The sequence below is a fragment of the Pipra filicauda genome, unplaced genomic scaffold (genome assembly GCF_003945595.2).
Source record: "Pipra filicauda isolate LSUMZ 115617 unplaced genomic scaffold, ASM394559v2 scaffold206_size1356665_pilon, whole genome shotgun sequence".
Taxonomy (NCBI): Eukaryota; Metazoa; Chordata; class Aves; order Passeriformes; family Pipridae; genus Pipra; species Pipra filicauda.
In genome coordinates this window covers 607321-625993 of record NW_024104317.1, presented here as the reverse complement: position 1 = coordinate 625993, position 18673 = coordinate 607321, and the positions used below count along the sequence as shown (strand labels likewise).

At 44.5% G+C, this 18673-nt stretch overlaps 1 protein-coding gene across 4 annotated transcripts; it reads right to left on the bottom strand.

The window, feature by feature from the left end:
• Nucleotides 1–2163: 2163 nt before the first annotated feature.
• PPP1R2 (protein phosphatase 1 regulatory inhibitor subunit 2) lies at nt 2164–16582 on the bottom strand. Of its 4 annotated transcripts, XR_003543892.2 has the most exons (8): nt 16360–16555; nt 12027–12134; nt 11506–11586; nt 11106–11209; nt 9692–9874; nt 8303–8510; nt 6877–6927; nt 2164–5522 (listed from the first exon to the last, which is right to left on the bottom strand). XR_003543892.2 is itself a non-coding variant. In XM_027738138.2 (7 exons), exons 1-6 carry the CDS (start codon nt 16518–16520, stop codon nt 6923–6925), a joined length of 642 nt encoding a protein of 213 aa, XP_027593939.1. In that variant the 5' UTR covers nt 16521–16582; the 3' UTR covers nt 2164–5522; nt 6877–6922. The 4 variants fall into 4 exon arrangements, 2 of the variants coding, with proteins under 2 accessions (XP_027593939.1, XP_027593936.1); XR_003543893.2 differs by lacking the exon at nt 8303–8510 and having other exon boundaries at nt 9663–9874; XM_027738138.2 differs by lacking the exon at nt 8303–8510 and having other exon boundaries at nt 16360–16582.
• Between the last annotated feature and the right edge of the window lie 2091 nt (nt 16583–18673).

Below are 18673 nucleotides of genomic sequence, written 5' to 3'. Positions count from 1 at the left end.
GGCGGGCGGTGCTGGGGGCGGGGGCAGTGCCGAGGCGGGGGCGGGCAGAGACCTCCGAGCACCGCCCCCGCCCCGCCGCGACTGACGGCCCGGGCAGCCAGCGGGGACCGCCCGCCGGGGCGGGGGCGCACGGGCCAATCGCAAGGCGGGAGAGGCGGGCACAACGGGAAGAGCGCTTAATCAGCGCGGCCACCCAGAGGAGGCAGCCAACCGCCGGCCCTGCAGGGATCGCTGTGCGAAGAGTGACAGCCGGTCCCACCAATGGGAGCGCGGCCGCCGGCCTCTCGCGCCAATGGGAGGTTGCATGGCCGTGGCCGCCCGGAACAGAGGCCTCGGGCCCGGTCGGCCCTGCCGGGGTGGGACGGGCCGTGCTCGGTCTGTGCCTGCGGGATATGTTACATTAAAGCTCCTTATTAAACAGGGGAACCCCTCCCCTGGGGAGCGACACCTGTGCTGGAAGGCCCGGCCCGGCGCCCGTCTGAGCAGGTGATGCCGGGGGGCGAGCAGGGCCCGCGGTGCCGCGGCCGGCGGGGCGGGCACTGCGGCGGGAGCGCGCACGGGCCGGCACACACGGACTAACACGGGGGTTCAGACAAGGGCACACACAGGGGCACACAGGGCCAGTCCCTGCTGAGGGTGTCACCGTGCAGAAGCCCCAACTCTCGGTGCTCTCCGGCGTGATGCACTTCTACACCGTGGTAATCACTGCGGAGTTGTGTTACCAGGAGGAGACTTTGAAGGAGAAAGGCAGGCCGCAGGTGTTCCTGTCAAAGACTATCAAGTGTTTGTGTGTTCGTGTTTGCCTGATAATACTCTTTGAAGGGCCGTATCACAGAGTGAAAAAGGACCATGTCGGTCCTCACGCAGTTTGCAGTGAAGGACAGCAAAAACATTGTAGATTTCTGATCCCTTAAGAGAATGCAGAAAAGATCTTTAGCCAGTTTGGCACTGCTTACTGTTCCCAGATGTAAAACTAACAAGCAAAGGAGCTCCAGCCATGCTGCTTATCCCCAAAGGAGGGACAGACAAGTACTACTTACTGTTCAGGTTAGACCTGGCACAGATGAAGCAGTCACATGTCCCGGGCTCCATCCTGCAGGCACAGGGGCGCCGTGCTGGGAAGCTGATGTGCATTGATAATCTTCACACTTGGCTCCTCCAGGAGTTTGAGGAGCTGCCATACCCGCTTCCAGCGAGCCCACTTACCCCTTGCAGCCCTCACACCTTCCATTGCCCCAGCACCTGCACCACCTTTCACCTCTCTTTTTCTCTTTCCTGTTCTCCCCATTCTCTCACCTCTGACATCCTTTTGGTGTCACAAGGAGAAACAGTCAGCATGGAAGGATGGAGGGGAACATAAGACTTCTTTTGTTTCCAAGAGGGTGAATGCCTGCAGTACCCTTACTGTTGCTCCCTCAGTTCAGGTGTCCTTTCACAGAAGCAAAGGGACACTTTGTGGTTCATTCAGTTGTGGTTTAGGGTGTCAGGGTTTTTTCCGAAGACTGGTGAAATGTCAGAACCAAACTCCAAGTTACACAGATATAACAACCATATGTTTTTGGGAGCTGTCCCTCACCAAAAGTAGCCAAACTACCACTAGTTTGGTTAAGGAGTCAAGTCACACCCACTGAGAAGAAGCATCATGGTAAGAAATATTTGTATCACTTCGGCTGCATTGATGTGAAATCCACTTTTCAGCTGAAGTACGCAATTGAAAAAAGCCCAGCTCTTTTTCTGAGAATAGTTTTACTTCCTAAGGAGTAGCTGGTGTTAGTAATTTTCCATTACACAGTGCTGGTGAGTGATTACTCAACACTGACCATGAAGAGACAGACCAGTCGTGCCTAAATCCTACAACACGCAAAGAAAAACACCCTGAAAAATGCAACCTTTTATGTGGTGCTGCTGTCTTAAATTTGTGATTCGGGTTACCAGATCTACCCTGAGGTCCAGGTAAGCCAACAAATCTGAAAGTGTGTACAAACTTGATTTATATAAAAGTTACACTAAAGAGCACATCCTCACTTGCAGTCACAGGGAAATTGCAATATTGGTGTAAGAATTTATCTGTGAACACACCTGCAAACTCTGCAGTAGCTGCTGGTTTCTTCTGAAGAGCTCCAAGAAGTACAACCAATAGATTAGTATTAGTGCCATAAGGCAGTAATGAAAACAATGGTTTTATTTACATTGTGACACTTAACACTGGTTTCCAATAGAATAATTACATTTGCGAGGTGGCATCGTAATTAACACCACAAAAAAAACATATTACAGAAACAAAGAGTTCTGGTAAGATTTACAGCTTTAACATGAGAGAGTGGAAAAAATATCTGCAGTTTCCACGAACTGTGTACAACTTGGTGTGAAAGAAACTTAAAGAACAGAAAAAAAAACCTTTATAGACAGAGTTAAGGCTCTTATTTGCAAGTTATCTTCCTATTGGAAGCATATTGAAAATGCTCTCTCTGAACAAGATGCAGCTTGAGGACTCAAACCTGTGCAAGAAGCTTCACAATTATGATGCTGTGGAGCTCACTGTCCACATTAGTAAGGGCTGTATATCTTTTGTTTCCTCTTTGTACCACTCTGTACTGTACAAATGAGCCTTTACCATACGCACCTAAAGATTAAGATGTGCATGCAAGCTAAATCCCCATTAATGTAAAAAGAGAAAAGGCATTTCTTCTCTTGTCCCTTCAGCAGGGAACTATAACTGGTATTTCCCAAGTAGAGGGAAATCAGATATCCCTTTGGAAAAAAAGCTATATAGAGTATCTGTAACTACTTGCCTGGTTTAGCTTTTAAAATGCATGAAGGTGTAAGCCTGGAGAAAACCAAGTAAACCCGCCTTTCAGTTAAAAGCAGTGTCAGGGACATCAGGTTTGCACTCCTGGTGAGGAAGATGAAACAGCAGAACAGAATTTTTGCCAGCACCGAGGAGAATGAAGAGAACAAAGCCTTTAAAAAACCCCAAACTAAAACAAGTTTCAAAATGGCATCAAACTAGAACTTAGGGGTTTGGTGGCATGGAAAAAGGGAAATCACTCAGCTTAAAATCATCTGACTGATGAAGGGGCCTACTATACATTCGGAGGTTAATTTAAAACCATCTTCATGCATTTATGTACTGTACCTCCCTCAAAGCTACATTTCATTCGGGACTTTAGGAGCCATTGCAGGAAGGGTCTTTATTGGAAATTAGCAGTTTGTTTGTTAAACGAAATGCTTTCTAGACCTTGTAGGGTACAGAGAAGCCCCACTGAGCACCAAAATGGTCTTGGACACAGAAGGCAGGGGGTGGGTAAGGAGGACAGGACATTAGCTTGGATAAGAGCTGGTGCTGCTGGATTTTACCTTAACTGCAGGTACAAAGTACCCACGTGTACTTATCACCAAGTACAGGTAACGTGTTGTACAGCCTCGCAGAACAGATCTGTGTTGCCCACACACATCAGTCACCCCCCGACCCACCCACACCCCTCTGAAAGCGACGTGACTTTGCCGAGCAGGACCCCAGTGCCTGGCACGGGGTCTGAAACACAGCTCAGTGCACACAACACTCTGAACACTGCAAACTGCTATGGAAAGGGAGCAAACTTAAGTTTTGAAATCCTATTCTTGCGAGCCAAATTTAAAGCTCAAATAAATTACTTGAGGAGTCAGAAGTATCTAAATGCTTGCTCTTAACCCCTGTTTTTTCTATAGAAGTGACTGTGTTTGATGCAAGAAGAAATAGCATTATCCATCTTGAAAAATTAGCATCACCACACTGGCCTGAATCAAGAGTTCAAGTCTTTCTTGTGAAAAGATGCTATTAATCCTGATTCAGGACCTTAGAAGATTAAATAACCCACAGCTGACTAACTACCCTGTTACCTACTAAAGAGAGGAGATAGTTGGGAAAGGCACACTACAACACCCAGTTAGCACAACTCACAGGTATCTTTGGCAATGCATCCATTCTAATGAATTATTCCTGTATAAATCTTCCAAAGGACAGCATCCTATCACCTTATTCACTCTCAATCTCTCTGGGACTTCAGGAAAGCTCACACCTGAGAATGCATATAACTGTAAAATAACTTTCATTCCTTTATTCAAACTTCACATATACAGTGGAGAAAAAGACATTTTAAAATAGATCCATATAATTATATGGATTTTTGCAACATATCAAATTCAGATCAAAATTAAGATATACACTGTATTCCATAACCAAGCTAAAGCTTAAGTGTATTACTTTGTTTGTGTAATAAACCCCAGGAACTACTCTGAATACCGGAACATTCACCAGTCAAATTTCACCCAGTGGGAAGTTGCTTACAGCAATTTGGAGGTGCAGAATCCCTCTTTATGGGGGCTATATAACCACACTGTAAACAAAGTATTTGAATTAGGCAGTTTCCCTTCTAGTCTTCCAAAAAGCCTTCATTTATAAAAGCAGTTGCTCTAAGTTGCAATGGACATAGGAAGATACAGACCAGTGGTTTTCAGTATGGGGGTTGCCAACCCCAAATGAGTAGATCAACAGCAGTTATCTTTAATAAAGAACAGCCAGAGCCTAAGCTCAGCACATCTTCACAGTCCTGATGTGGATTTCCTTGTGGCTGGGTGTTTTTCCTCAGGTGCTAGTAGCACAAGCACTGTTCATGCAACTGGAAAGAACCAAACGTCTGAAATGAGCCAGAAGAGTGACAGTGGATGTGGTTTTAAGAGAAAAGCAGGAGGAAACTTCCATGTTGTCACAATAAGCCAAAGAGAACTCCACAAAACAGCCAGTCCCGATGGAAGAGATAATGACAGTGAAATGCAAAGATCAAGTCAGCCATTTCCAGTGTCAAAACATTCCCTCCACCAGATGTTAGTACTGCTTTAGTCAGAAACTAACAACCGATTCCAAACACCGCTCTTAAGAAATAACACAGCTCTTGTTCTACAGACTGGGAAAGTGCAGGTAGTAACATACTGAAATCTAGATTAACAGGTCAACACTTTACAAAAAGGTTGTAGGACTTAAATAATCCCTTTTTAAATTGCTTAACACATCTGATAAATAGCTCACATGTCAATCTGATATTATGCTGTACCGTTTGGCTCTTGAATCCCAAACCTTTCGATAAGAGACACCACATCTAGAACACTCTCAAATAAATAGTGAGAAACCGAAAGATAGTGAGTGTTTCAAAGCAAGAGTAACAGTACATCACGCAAGATGATCAGCATTATACATACAGGGAATGCCATTCTGGTTGAACAGATTATGAAGCAGTATTTTCATGAAATACTAGGCACAAGAATAAATCAATCAGACAGTGTTTTCTGCCTAATGGACAAGTCTAAAATTAACATTCTTGGCAATACAACATTGTAACTGATATGCTTCTCAACATTTAAGAGCCTTAACTGCAAAAAACATGAAGCGATGTTTATATTTGTGTCTTTGACAAGCAGTTACAGTTCTGGACAGATTTCTTCTATGCTGTGTGCTCTACTTTCCAGCTGGTCACGAGTAACATGTGCTGTGTAAGAAAGATTACAAAAAAACAGATAATTCTTCACACTCATTGAATATTTTCAAAACACACATAAATATCCTCCTGAAATCATCTTTGCTTCTCCAAAGGTTATGTTTGCCATCTTAGCAATGTATTAGCTTTTAGTCTAAGAGTGCAGAAACTTAAAGTAGTTATTTTACCCTCACGCTCTGAAAAGGTGGCCAACACCGCTGCTCAGCACACTGAGCACCACCCCTGGAACTGGGAGGATTTAATCCAGGAGTTAAGACCTGTCACATGAAGTTCTTGAACATCAACAAACACAGTACTTTCCATGTCAAATTTCAATTCAGTGAGACACTTGAAATAAAACCCCACAACTTTATACATGAAGGAGCACAGTCTGTTGTGTTTTCAGGAAGTTGTTAACTCATGGTTTTGAGCCAAAGCACAGCAATAAATCGGAGAAAACTCCTTATTAGTGCTTTTTATACAAAAAAGCCCACTCTCTCTCTATATATGTATGTGCCTAAAAATTAGTGGCAGAAGAGAAAGATCAAAGAATACCACATCAAAATGATAATAATCTTTTTAAAAGACCAGTTAAGCTTGGGCATGAGTTAGGTTTGGTAATGTGCAGTTTAACAAGCAAACAGCATAGTTATAACCAGCAGAACCAATTGCTGTGTGCTCCCGGCCTTCTCACTCAAATCATCTTTAGGGCGATGCTTGCCCTGGTTAAGAAAACACAGATATTCTGTATCTACCAAAGGCCAAAGGGCACACCCAGTCAGTGACAGCTCAGCTGGTGGGCACTCTCTGAGCAGGGTTAGCACAACTAAATGAACCAGAGAGAGAGAACAATAGTCTTACAGCTTGTCAATTAAACTGCTACAGACAACACCCTCTACCTGATACTTTTCTGCAGCAGAAGTAAAGACAGGTCTGCAGGGCAATCATCATGCTTAAATTTACCTACATCAGGAATATTCCCTTCAGTGATTTCAAAGAGAATTTCTAAAGGAAAAGTTTTTATGGAGAGGAACAAAGGTCACTTCTGCTGGCAAAGTCTATTTATGTTGTTCATGGAGTCATAAACAGGGAGTAGCCAGAGAAGCTGAAATGTTGAAACAAGCAAACACAAAATCATAGTATGGTTTGGGTTGGAAGGAACATTAAAGGTCATCTAGTTCCAATCCCCGTGCCACGCGCAGTCTATTGCGACTTCAACTTCCTTTTCTGCAAAAAATCTTGGCTGCTAGAATCCATATGAATAGGATAAGGTACAGCTACTTGAGGCAAGCAAGGAATGACCCATCCATTTAGAACACTCAGCAGCCACAATGGAGATGGGCAAAAATACACGAAGGGTTCTCACCATCACTGACTGGACTGGCCATCTTCATTTCGATCGGCAAGAAATCTCAGTCTGTAACCAAGAAGCGCAACTTGGATTAGTGAACCTGGGAGTATCTGACAGGAGCCTTCTTAAAAACCTGCCCTAAGACTTTAGCCCCTTCTTCAAAAAGGCAGTGTAGAGATTAGAAGAGTTAGTTTTACTCAAATACAAAACAGACAGGATTAGAGGGTAAAAAAGAACATCAGATCAGGGAAGCACAGAACCTTTTAGGGATCTTCATAGACAAAAAAAACTTCCAAGTGAGAAGAGGGTCTCAAATTGCCTAAAAGACAACCCAGGAGCCAGTGGAGCCCTAAAGTCACAACAGACCACTAGGAAATGCCTCTTATGTCACGTCTTTACCTGCAATAATCATCAGTACTACAGAAATCATGTTATTGGGTTGGAATAAAAAGACAGTGCATTCCAGCTCCCACTCACATAGACTGACAGGCCTAATTGGTGAGTGGTAGCCACATCACCTCACGCTCTCCACAACTTCCCAAGAACTCAAGTCAAATGGAAGGATTTATCAAAACGTAGCTACAATACAACACCAGAAAACCCAAGACATTTCCTTTGCAATTAAAAGCAAGCGTCAGGGCTGTTAGTCAGGGAAGCCAATACAAGCCATTGCAAAAATCAGCTCCTGCATCACTCAACCCCTCCTTTCCTATACAAAAGCACTTTAAAACACAATTTGAAGTCAAAGAGCTCTTTGAAAGCTATCCAGGTGAATAATCTTTCCATACTCTTACAGTACTAACAAGGGAATCTCAGGAACATGAATATTAATAGCATTTTGATCTAATTCCACAAAAGAAACAATCAAATTGAAATACTGTTTTAAATACTCAAGTGCTTAATGTGACCAAAAGCACAGCATGACCAAAAGCAGAGATGGGCAAAAAACCCAAGTAGCAAGTGTTAAAACCATCAATTTGAGAAATGTTCCGTAGCTCTAATTGACATTTATGAATAAGAAAATTCTTCTGTGCTCTCAGAATACAGATGAGAGAGAGAGAGAAATAGATGTAATCTCAAAAAAGTTATTCCAGTAAAACTTTGACATTAACACAGCTATGTTGCCGAACATTTATCGCAATGTAGGAACGTTTGAGGACATTCAGTTCACCAGCTGCTACAGAAGTGAGACCAGTACTGAACCTCAGAAGAACTGATCCAAGGACAGAGACCAAAAGCTGTGAGAGTTGATACAGAGATTAGGAGATAATGAAACATCAAGGTTTAAGCAGAATGACAGAAAAGTGAAGAATTGAGAACTACATCAGGTTAATGGAAAGTATTTCTATATGCTATGGTGTGGAGGTGAACCAGTTAGTTAATGGGTTGATAAACTGGCAGACAGTTTATAAGCCATGAGCAGTCTAAAATTGATAATTACCAGTTGTGGCTCTGAAGCTGGTTATGAGGAAGGTGGAATGGACTTCAACAATAGAGATGGAAAAATGCTGCAAAGGTGTGCCTTCTTTCCAGTGGCGAATGCAGCTGGGGAGCGGAGTTGCCTCTGTTTTACAGCAGAGTGCAGAGAGATGGCAGCTTCAGGCCATGGAGAAAGGTCATACGGTTGCCTATTGGAGCCCTCCTTTCCCCTGGAGAGTGAAGTTCTAGTAATTAGCCATTATAAGGCATATGTTAAGTTACTGGATTAAGTCAGTCCAGTAATGGGTCTCAGACATGAACCAAATGACCCTTTCAGAGCAATTGTGAAGGCATTAGTCCCCCTGTAATAAATGACGGGACTAAAACGTGCAATCCACAGAACTTAAACATGCAACTTTGCATATCATCTTTTTATTGCGTGGAATTTAAATGAATTTTAGAAGAGGTCCTAGTTCACATGGTTGTGAAAAGCACATGTGAACCAAGTTAAACCCATGCAGCATCTTCCCAAGTCTGCAGACCATGCTATCATCTCATAGCTTTGCCACCCGCAGATGAATGAGGCTTACAGACTTCACAGCCCATCAGCAACAGATGTCTGTTTTCTTAATGTCAAAAACTTGTTAAAAGTGCTGTTACACACACAGGTGGGAAGTGAACTGTAATTATTCACCAGAAGACCACCACAAAAATCTAAGACTTTTATTATACAGTTTACCCTTTTCACCCAGAGAGCAGCTTAAAGATGAAAGAGAAGATGTCAGCCTCTATAGTTTTATAAGTTTCCTGTGAAGAGACAGCCCTGAAGCAGGTTCCAGAAACAGCTCCAACCTAAAAGTCCCAGACTTTCTTCCAGTAGCTGCACTAAAAGCAAAACTGAGAGTCTTATCCCATACTATAGAAATAAACATTACTGCTCAAAGACAAGTCTGTACTGAAGGCCTAACACCAGTTTTACATTAGAGTTTTCTTCCTTAGGAAGTTAAGATACAGTCTCAGTGGAGAGGAAACATTCATGGTTGTTTCCCGTTGCTGGCTCTAGGATGGATTGGGAGCAGAATGGGAACTGACCCACAACAAAAAGCCAGGCTCTCCTGTGTGGCCACAGCTTTTAATGCTGGGTACAAGACAGTTTTTCCCTTAAAAAGGATGCTGGCAACTTCACTGCCCAAAGTCAGTTATGCTGGGGAAACAGTAGGAAGCAGAGATGTTTGCTTTTCTGTTTTGTCACAACAAACAAAAGCTTACGTGCTATTTATCAACACTGGTGGTTTGTGTTACATGCTACAAATCTACCTCTCAAGACAGTGTGCAGCACTGCTCACTGTTTCCCAACAGTTCAAAGAGACACCAGTACTTACACGTGCTTTTTAATTAATCAGTAGCTCACCATGTACAGCAGCTTCTGTACTCATTGTTTCCACATCTGCAGCATCAGACATCTCTTCATCCTCATCATCATCATCCTCTTCCTCACCATGTAGTTCTTTTGCAATGAGCTGTCTTGCCAGTTTGATGTTTCTTCCTTCATTGTAGTGCATTTTTCTCTTCATTTCAAACTGTTTCTTTTTCTCTGTGAACAAACAAATGCAAATATTTATTTCTTCCCTTAAAAAGAAAAATCAACCTATTTCTTCTTCAAAGAGGCACTCACTGCTTCCTAGATCAAATTTGTTCCTACCTTGAAAATACATTATTTAGTCAATCACTGAATTAAAATTATTTTCTTCAAGCAGTGGAGTGTTCTTATATTGAGTCTGACTCACAAAAAGAATAGTAACTGATGGACTGGAATGGCTGAAGCACTTTTAAAAGAACCTGTTTGCAACTAAGAGCAAGTCTGAACCAAGAGAAGCATCTGGTGGCAGCACATAAAATTCCAAAGTTTCACAAGCCTTGTTTCTAAGTAAACTTAAGGACAAACTGAGACATACTGGTGGGACAGAAGATGAACTTGTGCAGATGTGGCCTGACTCCTGGCTAGCTACCAAAGGTCAGTTATGAGAGATATATTTATCACATGTAGAAGAAAATATTTTCCACTTTCCCCATGGCCTGAAGCCTAACTCTGCTCCATATACTAAACATTAGCAGGTCTAGCAGTAATGCATTATAATTAAAATAAACTTTGCTTATGGCAGCCCAGAGACTGTTGGTTTCTTTTCTTACTTCAGAATAGCAGGGTTACACGCTTAAAGTTGGGACCAGGAAATCTGAGAAGCACCAGCTAGATAATGCAAGACTGAAACCTCAGAAGTATTGTTTGACTGTTCCCTCAAAACACTCCAGTTCAAGTTAACACAAAACCACATCTCTATTAAAGGTGCTATTTGCTTTGGAATAACTGTAGATTTCCTTACTGGATACACCTACTAGTTGCTTTGAAAACAATAGAAATAGCATCTGTATGTTTGCAAGCAATTAGTAGCATCTTAATTGCAGTGGTACTCATTGAATTAAGCCTACCTGAAATATGTCCATATTAAGAACTACTCCCTCACCCCCAAACCAGAAGAACTTCACTGAGGACTCTAGATTTTTTTCGCAGGAATTCCCACAGCTGAAGCTTGTATACAAGAAGGCATCCAGCAACAGCAAATTCCTGTTTATATGTAGATCCCAAACCAAACAGTCCTGATTAGAAACGAACAGCATATTTGTTCAAAGACTATTTATCTTCATTTTCAAATCACAACATTTTTCTAATAGTATTTTTTCTTCCCAAACATTTCTAACTGAAAATCTGAAACTATTTGGTAGGAAAAAAAAATCAAAGCAAAACAAAGGAAACAACTTATGCCTACCTCGTTCCTCAGGTGTTAATTCTTCGTCCTCTTCCTCCTCCTCACTGCTTTCCTCTTGCCTTGCTATGATCTTGGGTCCTCTACCTTCAGCTGCAGCTGCCAGTCTACATAAATCATGCAATACAAAATGCTGAAACAGCAAGTTTTTCACTATTTCAAATACATGGCATTTCAGAACACTCATACAGACTGCTTTGTTCATTATTTTTGCATATTTTCATGTAGTAACAACCTGCAATTTTACTAGTGGCGCCATCAAACACTGAAAAGCAGTTAATTTGACAACAGCAAAAATGAAACTTCTGGAGAAACCAGCAACAGCTTTCCATAAAGAAAATGTACCCCAGGAAAGAGCTGATTATCATAACATTTAGTCAATTTTTTCTATAACAATACTTACTTTTTACTCAGCACGTCTGCTTTTAAGGGCTCATTTGCTTCTGAATCACTCACTGGATCCTCATCATCTTCTCCTACCATGCTTGGAGGGCAAACAAAAAGTAGCTTTTATTAGTAATTTGCTGCTTAAAGTTTGCTGAGAAAACAGTCAAAACCTTCAATTAAAAGACTCCTTTAGTACTTCAAAAGCTTTCCAAATCTACTTTATATAATGATATGACAACATTCGATTCTAGCACTGAAAAAAATAAAATCAATACAAGTCACTTATTTATTCCATTCAAAGCCTAAAACCTGCCAGACATAAACCTTCTAAAATTGACTTTGCCCTTTTAGATAGTTCTCCTCAATAGCTATAAGTTTTATTTAGCAGCTTTGTAAATCTGAATACATTGCATATATTCAGTAGGCCTGCACAGTCACAGATAATCAGCCATAATAAATATTACATCACCCACAAGGTAAATTTTGCTGTAAAACTATGACGTCACTTGGCTGCATTCAGGAGTTTAGCCAGCATACCTGTGATAAGGAGTACTTGGTTCATCTATTTTCATCAAGCCATAATCTTTGCCTGCAGGGTGGTATGTAGCTATGATGTTCATTTCATCCCACTTCTGGGACTTTTTACTGAAATAAGAAAACAAAGTTAAATTTTCTTATATTCTAAAAACAATTAGTGCTGTTTGACCACAGAAAGAATGTTTAAAACATTTTTTGATCTTTACTACATCCTAAATGCAAAGAATATTGTTGTGACACACAGACATGTTCAAAGTATGACTAATAAATACTGTTCTATAGATACTTATATCATGACAAATTATCAGTGCAACTTAATTTCCCTAATAAGTCATAATAGCCAGATAAACTCAGTGATCTATAAATGTATTCTTGTTCATATAATCCAGAAACTACTGGTCTCGTTCAATCAGTGTCTTGTGAACTGCTGGATTTTACAGTAACTTGTAACAAAGCATTCTTCCTCTTATGACACCCCACAAGAGCTCAACAGAACCCAATACCTTCCAGCTCACCTCTGCTCAGGGAGCTGCTATGATTATTACCAAACCTGTTACATAAACGGTACCAACCAGCAAATCCCCCCCTGCAGTAAAATAAGCAGCACAGAACAAGCTGGTTATTAATACTGCTCTTGTAATTCTAAATTGGAATCATAAGCCAACTGATTCACTGCTGTAATTAAGCCGAGGGAGTTTCACATTTTACACAGACAGGCACCAGTGATGTTACATTATTTAGAATTTCCTCACTCAACCAGAAAATGTACCATTTTATGTGTATTTGGAGAAACAAAAGCTCACCCACACTGACTGCTCACTGACAAAACATATAAGCCACAAGGAAAGCAACTGTCTCGTGGCCAGAGGAAGAGCCATCCCTCCACTGATCTAAAAGCCACAAAAAATGTTAAATGAACAAAAACCACCATGTTCCACATTTTCTCTAAAAAAGGTTATTGCAAGCTTCGTATAAGGGGTCTTTCCCTTAGCTTAAGCCAAAAATCTAACTTCAGACTAGTAAAATAATTTCACAATTTAGTATTACTTTATGAATTAACATATTCCTGTTGAAAATTATTAGTTAAGAAGCAAATGTTACAGGACTTCGTGAGTTTTGTAGGGTTTTTGTTTGGTTTGGTGTGGTTGGTTTTTTTGGGGGGGGAGGGACAGTTGGCTGGAAGACTTCCACTTAACTACTCTTGTTTAAACAGACTGTTCCAATAACAAACTTGAAAAATATATTCAATCTCAATAACACAAATAGTCTTGAGCAGAATGCTCTCTGTAAAACAAAAACTGATAAGCACAAACTAAAATTTTACATTTACGGGAGCACTGCGTAATACAGTGTGGGAGGAAAAAAACTGAAGAGAAAAAAAATAGATGTGGGGGCTGATGCTGAATCCCACATGCCACAGACTTACACTCCAAAAATGAATACAAATTGAGTGATCTTAATCCCCTCAGCATACAGTAACCAATGCCAAGCTCTCATGTTTGAGGCTTCAGGTCTGTTTAATCATTTTGTGCAGCCTAAGCGGACAACACGTGAGGCCGATCGTGGCTCTGGCAGGGCCAGGAGTCATGAGCTTCCTGATGACAAAGCAGCAGCTCTGGTCTAGGAACGCCAGTCATTCAAACCTTTCTATTTAGGAGTCGAAAAATCACCAGTTAAACATCAGCCTGAAGTTCACCTATGACTAAGATGATCACTCGGTTGCACAGGGAGGGTTTTTATGAGCCACGGCAGCTGGCCAAGGGTACACGGCCCCTGTAAACAGAGCTCAGCTGAGTAGGAAGTATGACAGATGGGAGCAACTCCCAGCACAGGCTTTGTGTTCATTTGCCCAGAGTCCATCAAGGTTTATTGCCTGGGCTCACAACTCAATACTTGACAATAATATTGGCAATCTTGGAACAATCCCTTTGTATTCGCTGCTTCGAAATCAGACAGCCTACAGCGAGCAAGGCAGTGACTCATAAATAAAAGAGTGAAGAAGTTCGTAGTGGTTTAGTTTTTCACACTCATTTCTTTAAACTCAGATTCCAACATTAAAAGCCTTGGCTGTGGAACTCCTCCCAAAGCACAACTTAAAGTTCGGCTAGGGAAAAAAGAAATCATTAGTGGCAAAGAGACAAACATGTAATTTCTCCGCTGCATGTAAAAAGCCATCACAGGAGAGTGACTAAGTGCTCTAAAAACCCACATCTCCCTTGTTTGTCTCCAATTTTGCATGCTTAGGCATGTCTGCACAGTGTAACACTAATGACAGAGCTCAGGACTATGACAGGGAAATGCCTCCTGACACCCCTTCAGATATGGAAACGGGAAATCTAATCTTCCTCAGGAAAATCATATTTGCAAAATCTCAGAAGTGCTCATTTGTATTTTCTCACATCTTTAAAAATACACAATAATTTCATTTGACACCACACCCTGGACTGGCAAGAAGTCTCAGCAGCAGTGTTACTCAAGGAACACCTCACTCCTCGCTCCTACCATAGCAGGCTCATCTCTTCCACCACAGGTGCTGGACACACACACTCTCACACTGTTACTCCATAAAATATCAGATCCCATTGCTCACAGGCTCTTACAGGGGCCTGGAGGCAAAAAGTACTGCACATGAGAAATGCCAAGAACATATCTACCAATAAACCACAATCTCAGCTCTCAGGATGCAGTTCCAGGGGTGTCCCAATTTCTCAAGCTTCCATCTTGCATCATATTTTCATTAAGGACGTTTTCCAAAGAATGTTACCATCACTGACAGCAGTGCAAGGTCAAGACTGATGCAAGCCCATGAGAGCTCTACTGAACATGGATCTTTAAAAGATGACAGCTGACACAATGAGCTCTTTCATCTGCAGTTATTTTAAAAAGATATTCAGAACTGAATTTCAGTACTGGAAATAAGCAGAGATGCTCCTGACAGAGGTACATGAAGAAAAAAGATACCTGAATTTATTAAATAATTTTTAATCTGCAAGGAAAATCACAGCTGTACTATTTATCATTCTTTTAAAAACAAAAACACTGATATGATGATACTTGCCAATCAAAAATAATAACTGCACACAAGCCAGCTTTAAATACACTGTACTGATCTTTCCTGGAAATCTCCTAATGCAGCCTGCCAGGTTTAGCCAATATCCTTTAGCTTGCAAGGCAATTTCAGAAATAATCTAATTGACTTTATTGACTCACATTGGTAAACAGGAAATAGAAGCTGGACTCCTGCCCACTAACTGCTTCCCAAGAAATTACTGTGTGCAATAACCAATACACCAGATGCTCATCAGTTCATACTCCAATTCCTGCTCATTCAACATGGTACAAAAGAAACTGTAGAAAATTAAACAGAGGCTACCAATAGCTCTGGTGTGGTACTGAACACCCTGTGCTACATAATAGTAAAACTAAAGAACAGGAAAAGAAAAAAAAAAAGAAAGGAAAAGACCCTGCATGTCCATTTTATTCTAACCATTATTTCTCTCCTTGCAATATGGAGTTAGGTCCCACATAAAGAAAAATGTCAAAAGCAATTTTACAAACAGAGTTCAGGTCAAACCTTGCTCACCATAATGTGATGGAGTCTCACAGCGACATTAGGAGGCACATGCTGAGTGCATCAGGAAAAGTGCAGGAATTCTCACTGCCAAAGGACAGGTGCTGGCCGGCTAAAGACCACTTCTTGCATATTTGGACTAACTCAGCACGTTACAATTAAACCAAGATTTTCATGTCAGTCAGATCACAAACCACACGGCCTGTGCACATTCTCAAGTGTGAGATCTTTACGTATGATTCAATACATCTTGATGACACTTCAGCCCAGGAGAGGTCCCCTCCCCAGGGACACGCTTCTGGTTACATGAGCTGCCTTTGAGAAGGCTGAGAGTAAATCTCACATGGCAAAGCATTACTTCCCAAAGCGCGAACTACCCTCGTAGCATCTGTAAAGCTCTTTGTGAGCTGCCACACCGGCAGGGAAATGCCACTCCTTGGCAGGAGCCACGGCCACAGTTACCGCCCGCCTCCGCCCAGGAGCATAGCCCGGCATCCCTCCGCTCCCAGCGGTGCTCCAGCCCCGGCAGGTGCTCCCACTGCCGATGGAGCCGAGCTCCCGGGCCGCCGCAGCACGGGGGCAGCGGATGGACCCCCTGATACCCCCGGCACCACCCGGGCAGCGCAGAGCCCCGGCTGGAGACGCCCTCGGCTGACCCCGCTCCGCGGGACCCCGGACAAGCGGGACGGCCGGAGGGAGGGCGAGAGGGATGGAGGGAGGCCCCGCGGGGACGCGCCGCCGCCCCCACCGCCTGGGCCTCACCCGTGCTCGTCCTCGTCGCAGGCCGGGTTGGCCCGCCGCGCCCCGAGGGCCGCTCCCGCCGACGTCGCCTTGCTGCCGCTCTTCTTCAGGATGCCTTTGATGGGCCCGCGGCCCGCGGCGGCCGGTACGGAGGGTACCGAGGGCACGGAGGGCGCCTCCATGGCCGCGCCGCCCGCCCGGTCCCGCCCGCTCGGTGCCGCCGCCGCCCCGGCCCGGCCCGCCCCGCGCCAGCGCCGCCACCTCAGCCCCGCGCTCCCGCCCCCTGGCGGCCGGGAGGACCGACAGCGCCTCCGCCCCCGCCTGCAGGGCGCCTGCGCCACCGCCGGGGGGCGCCCTGCGCGCGCGGCGCTCGCGCATGCGGGGGGAAGGAGAGCACGTGGATACCGGGATACGCGCACGGACACCGGGACACACACACGGACACGGGGACACACACATGGACACCGGGACACACACACGGACACCGGGACACACACACGGATACGGGGACACACACACGGACACCGGGACACGGGGACACACACACGGACACTGGGACACACACACGGACACCGGGACACACACACGGACACGGGACACACGGGAGGACACGCACAGGGACATGGGGGCACACAGACACGGGGACACAGGGACATGGAGACACACACGGACACAGGGATATAAGGACAGAGGGATAACACACGGATACACACAGGGACACACAGACACAGGGACACACACACACGGGCACAGGGACACATGGACACGGGGATGGGGACACAGCAGCAGCACGCAGACACAGAATCACTGAATCACAGAATTGGTCAGGTTGGAAGAGATGCCATGCCACAGGATTGTATCCAGATGGTTCTGAGATACCTCCAGTGAAGGAGACAACAACCTTTCTGGTCAATCTGTTCCAGTGCACTGTCACTTGCACAGTAAAGTTTTTCCTCATATTCAGGTGGAACTTTCTGTGCATCTCTTTCTGCCTGTTGCCTCTTGTCCTACTGGTTGGCACCACCAAGAACAGCCTGGCTCCATCTTCTTGGCACCCCCCATTTTGACACTTACAGGCACTGATCAGGACACATGGGGTACCCAGGGCCGGTGCCCACACTGGGGGCCCGCACACCGGGAGGTGCTGCTGCCCTCAGGGTGTCTGCACAACCCCAGGGCTGGGGAGCGTGTGGGCCTTGTGTGTGGGTGGCACTCCTGTACACACACGAGGGTTTTGCACTCACAAGGTGTCCCACACGTGCTTTGCACTGGGGACATTTGGTGGCACATGGCAGGACAGGCCACAGCCGTGCTGTGGTGTCCCTGGGCCCCTCTCTGTGCTACCGTGTGGAGATGCCCCTGGCACTGTGTGTTTGCCAGAGCAACCCAGGTTTGTCACAATTCCTGTGGCACATCGAGGGAGGCAGTGTGGTGTCCAGAGGGGTCAGGCATCGCAGGGTTCTGCTGCTGAGTGAAACACTCCTGTTTCTCAGCAGGACCTGCCTACCCAATTCCCAGTGGTATCCAGGGGCACTGGCTGCCCCTCCAGTGAGGCTGCAGGTTTGCACCCCAGGGGCTCAGTGCCTGCACAGCCACCCTGCCTGTGGCAGCATAGGGGATGAGGGTTACAGCAGCACCGTCCATGTGAGGAGGAAGATAGGGACCTGATGAAACATTGATGAAATAATCTGCCCTCAAAATCTGACACACTTGGGAGCCACCATGCAGCTGTCGGTATCCTGGTGTGTCCATCACCCTTACAGCCTGAGAATGAGGGTGGAGTGCTTGATTCTGTGTCACAGGAACTGTGGCGTTAGGATTTGAAAGTTTAAAGGGATAATGACTTAAATATGGCAATTGTTTCTGATCCCTCCTGTCTCAGCCTCCTCCAGCTAGTGAGATTAGTGGCATACTGACTCCCTGCTCAGCCCCTGTAGCTCTCCCAGGGCAAGAAAGCTCTCTGCAGCACACCCACACCACCAGGGTCCCACCAGCGTGTAGAATGTTTCCAGCAGATTTACAACATTCTACATCCACATGGCTGTTTCTTCATGCTAATAAAAGCAGCAGGAGCTGAGTGTCACTGCCACCCAAAACCACAGTGCACGTTTGCTGGCACGGCTCAGGCAATGGGGAGGTGCTCACACATCCAACCCCAGAGAGCTGGAAAGAGCCCCAGGCTCCTGGAGCAAACCATTTCACTTCAGCCATGGCTGTTATGTTGCATTGCATTCCTGCTCTGGCAGTGCCACGACCTCAGAGGAGGTCATGCTGAGCCCTCCTGCCTGCTCACAAAGGCCATGCAGCTGGGAAGGTACAAAAGCCCCAAAGCAGG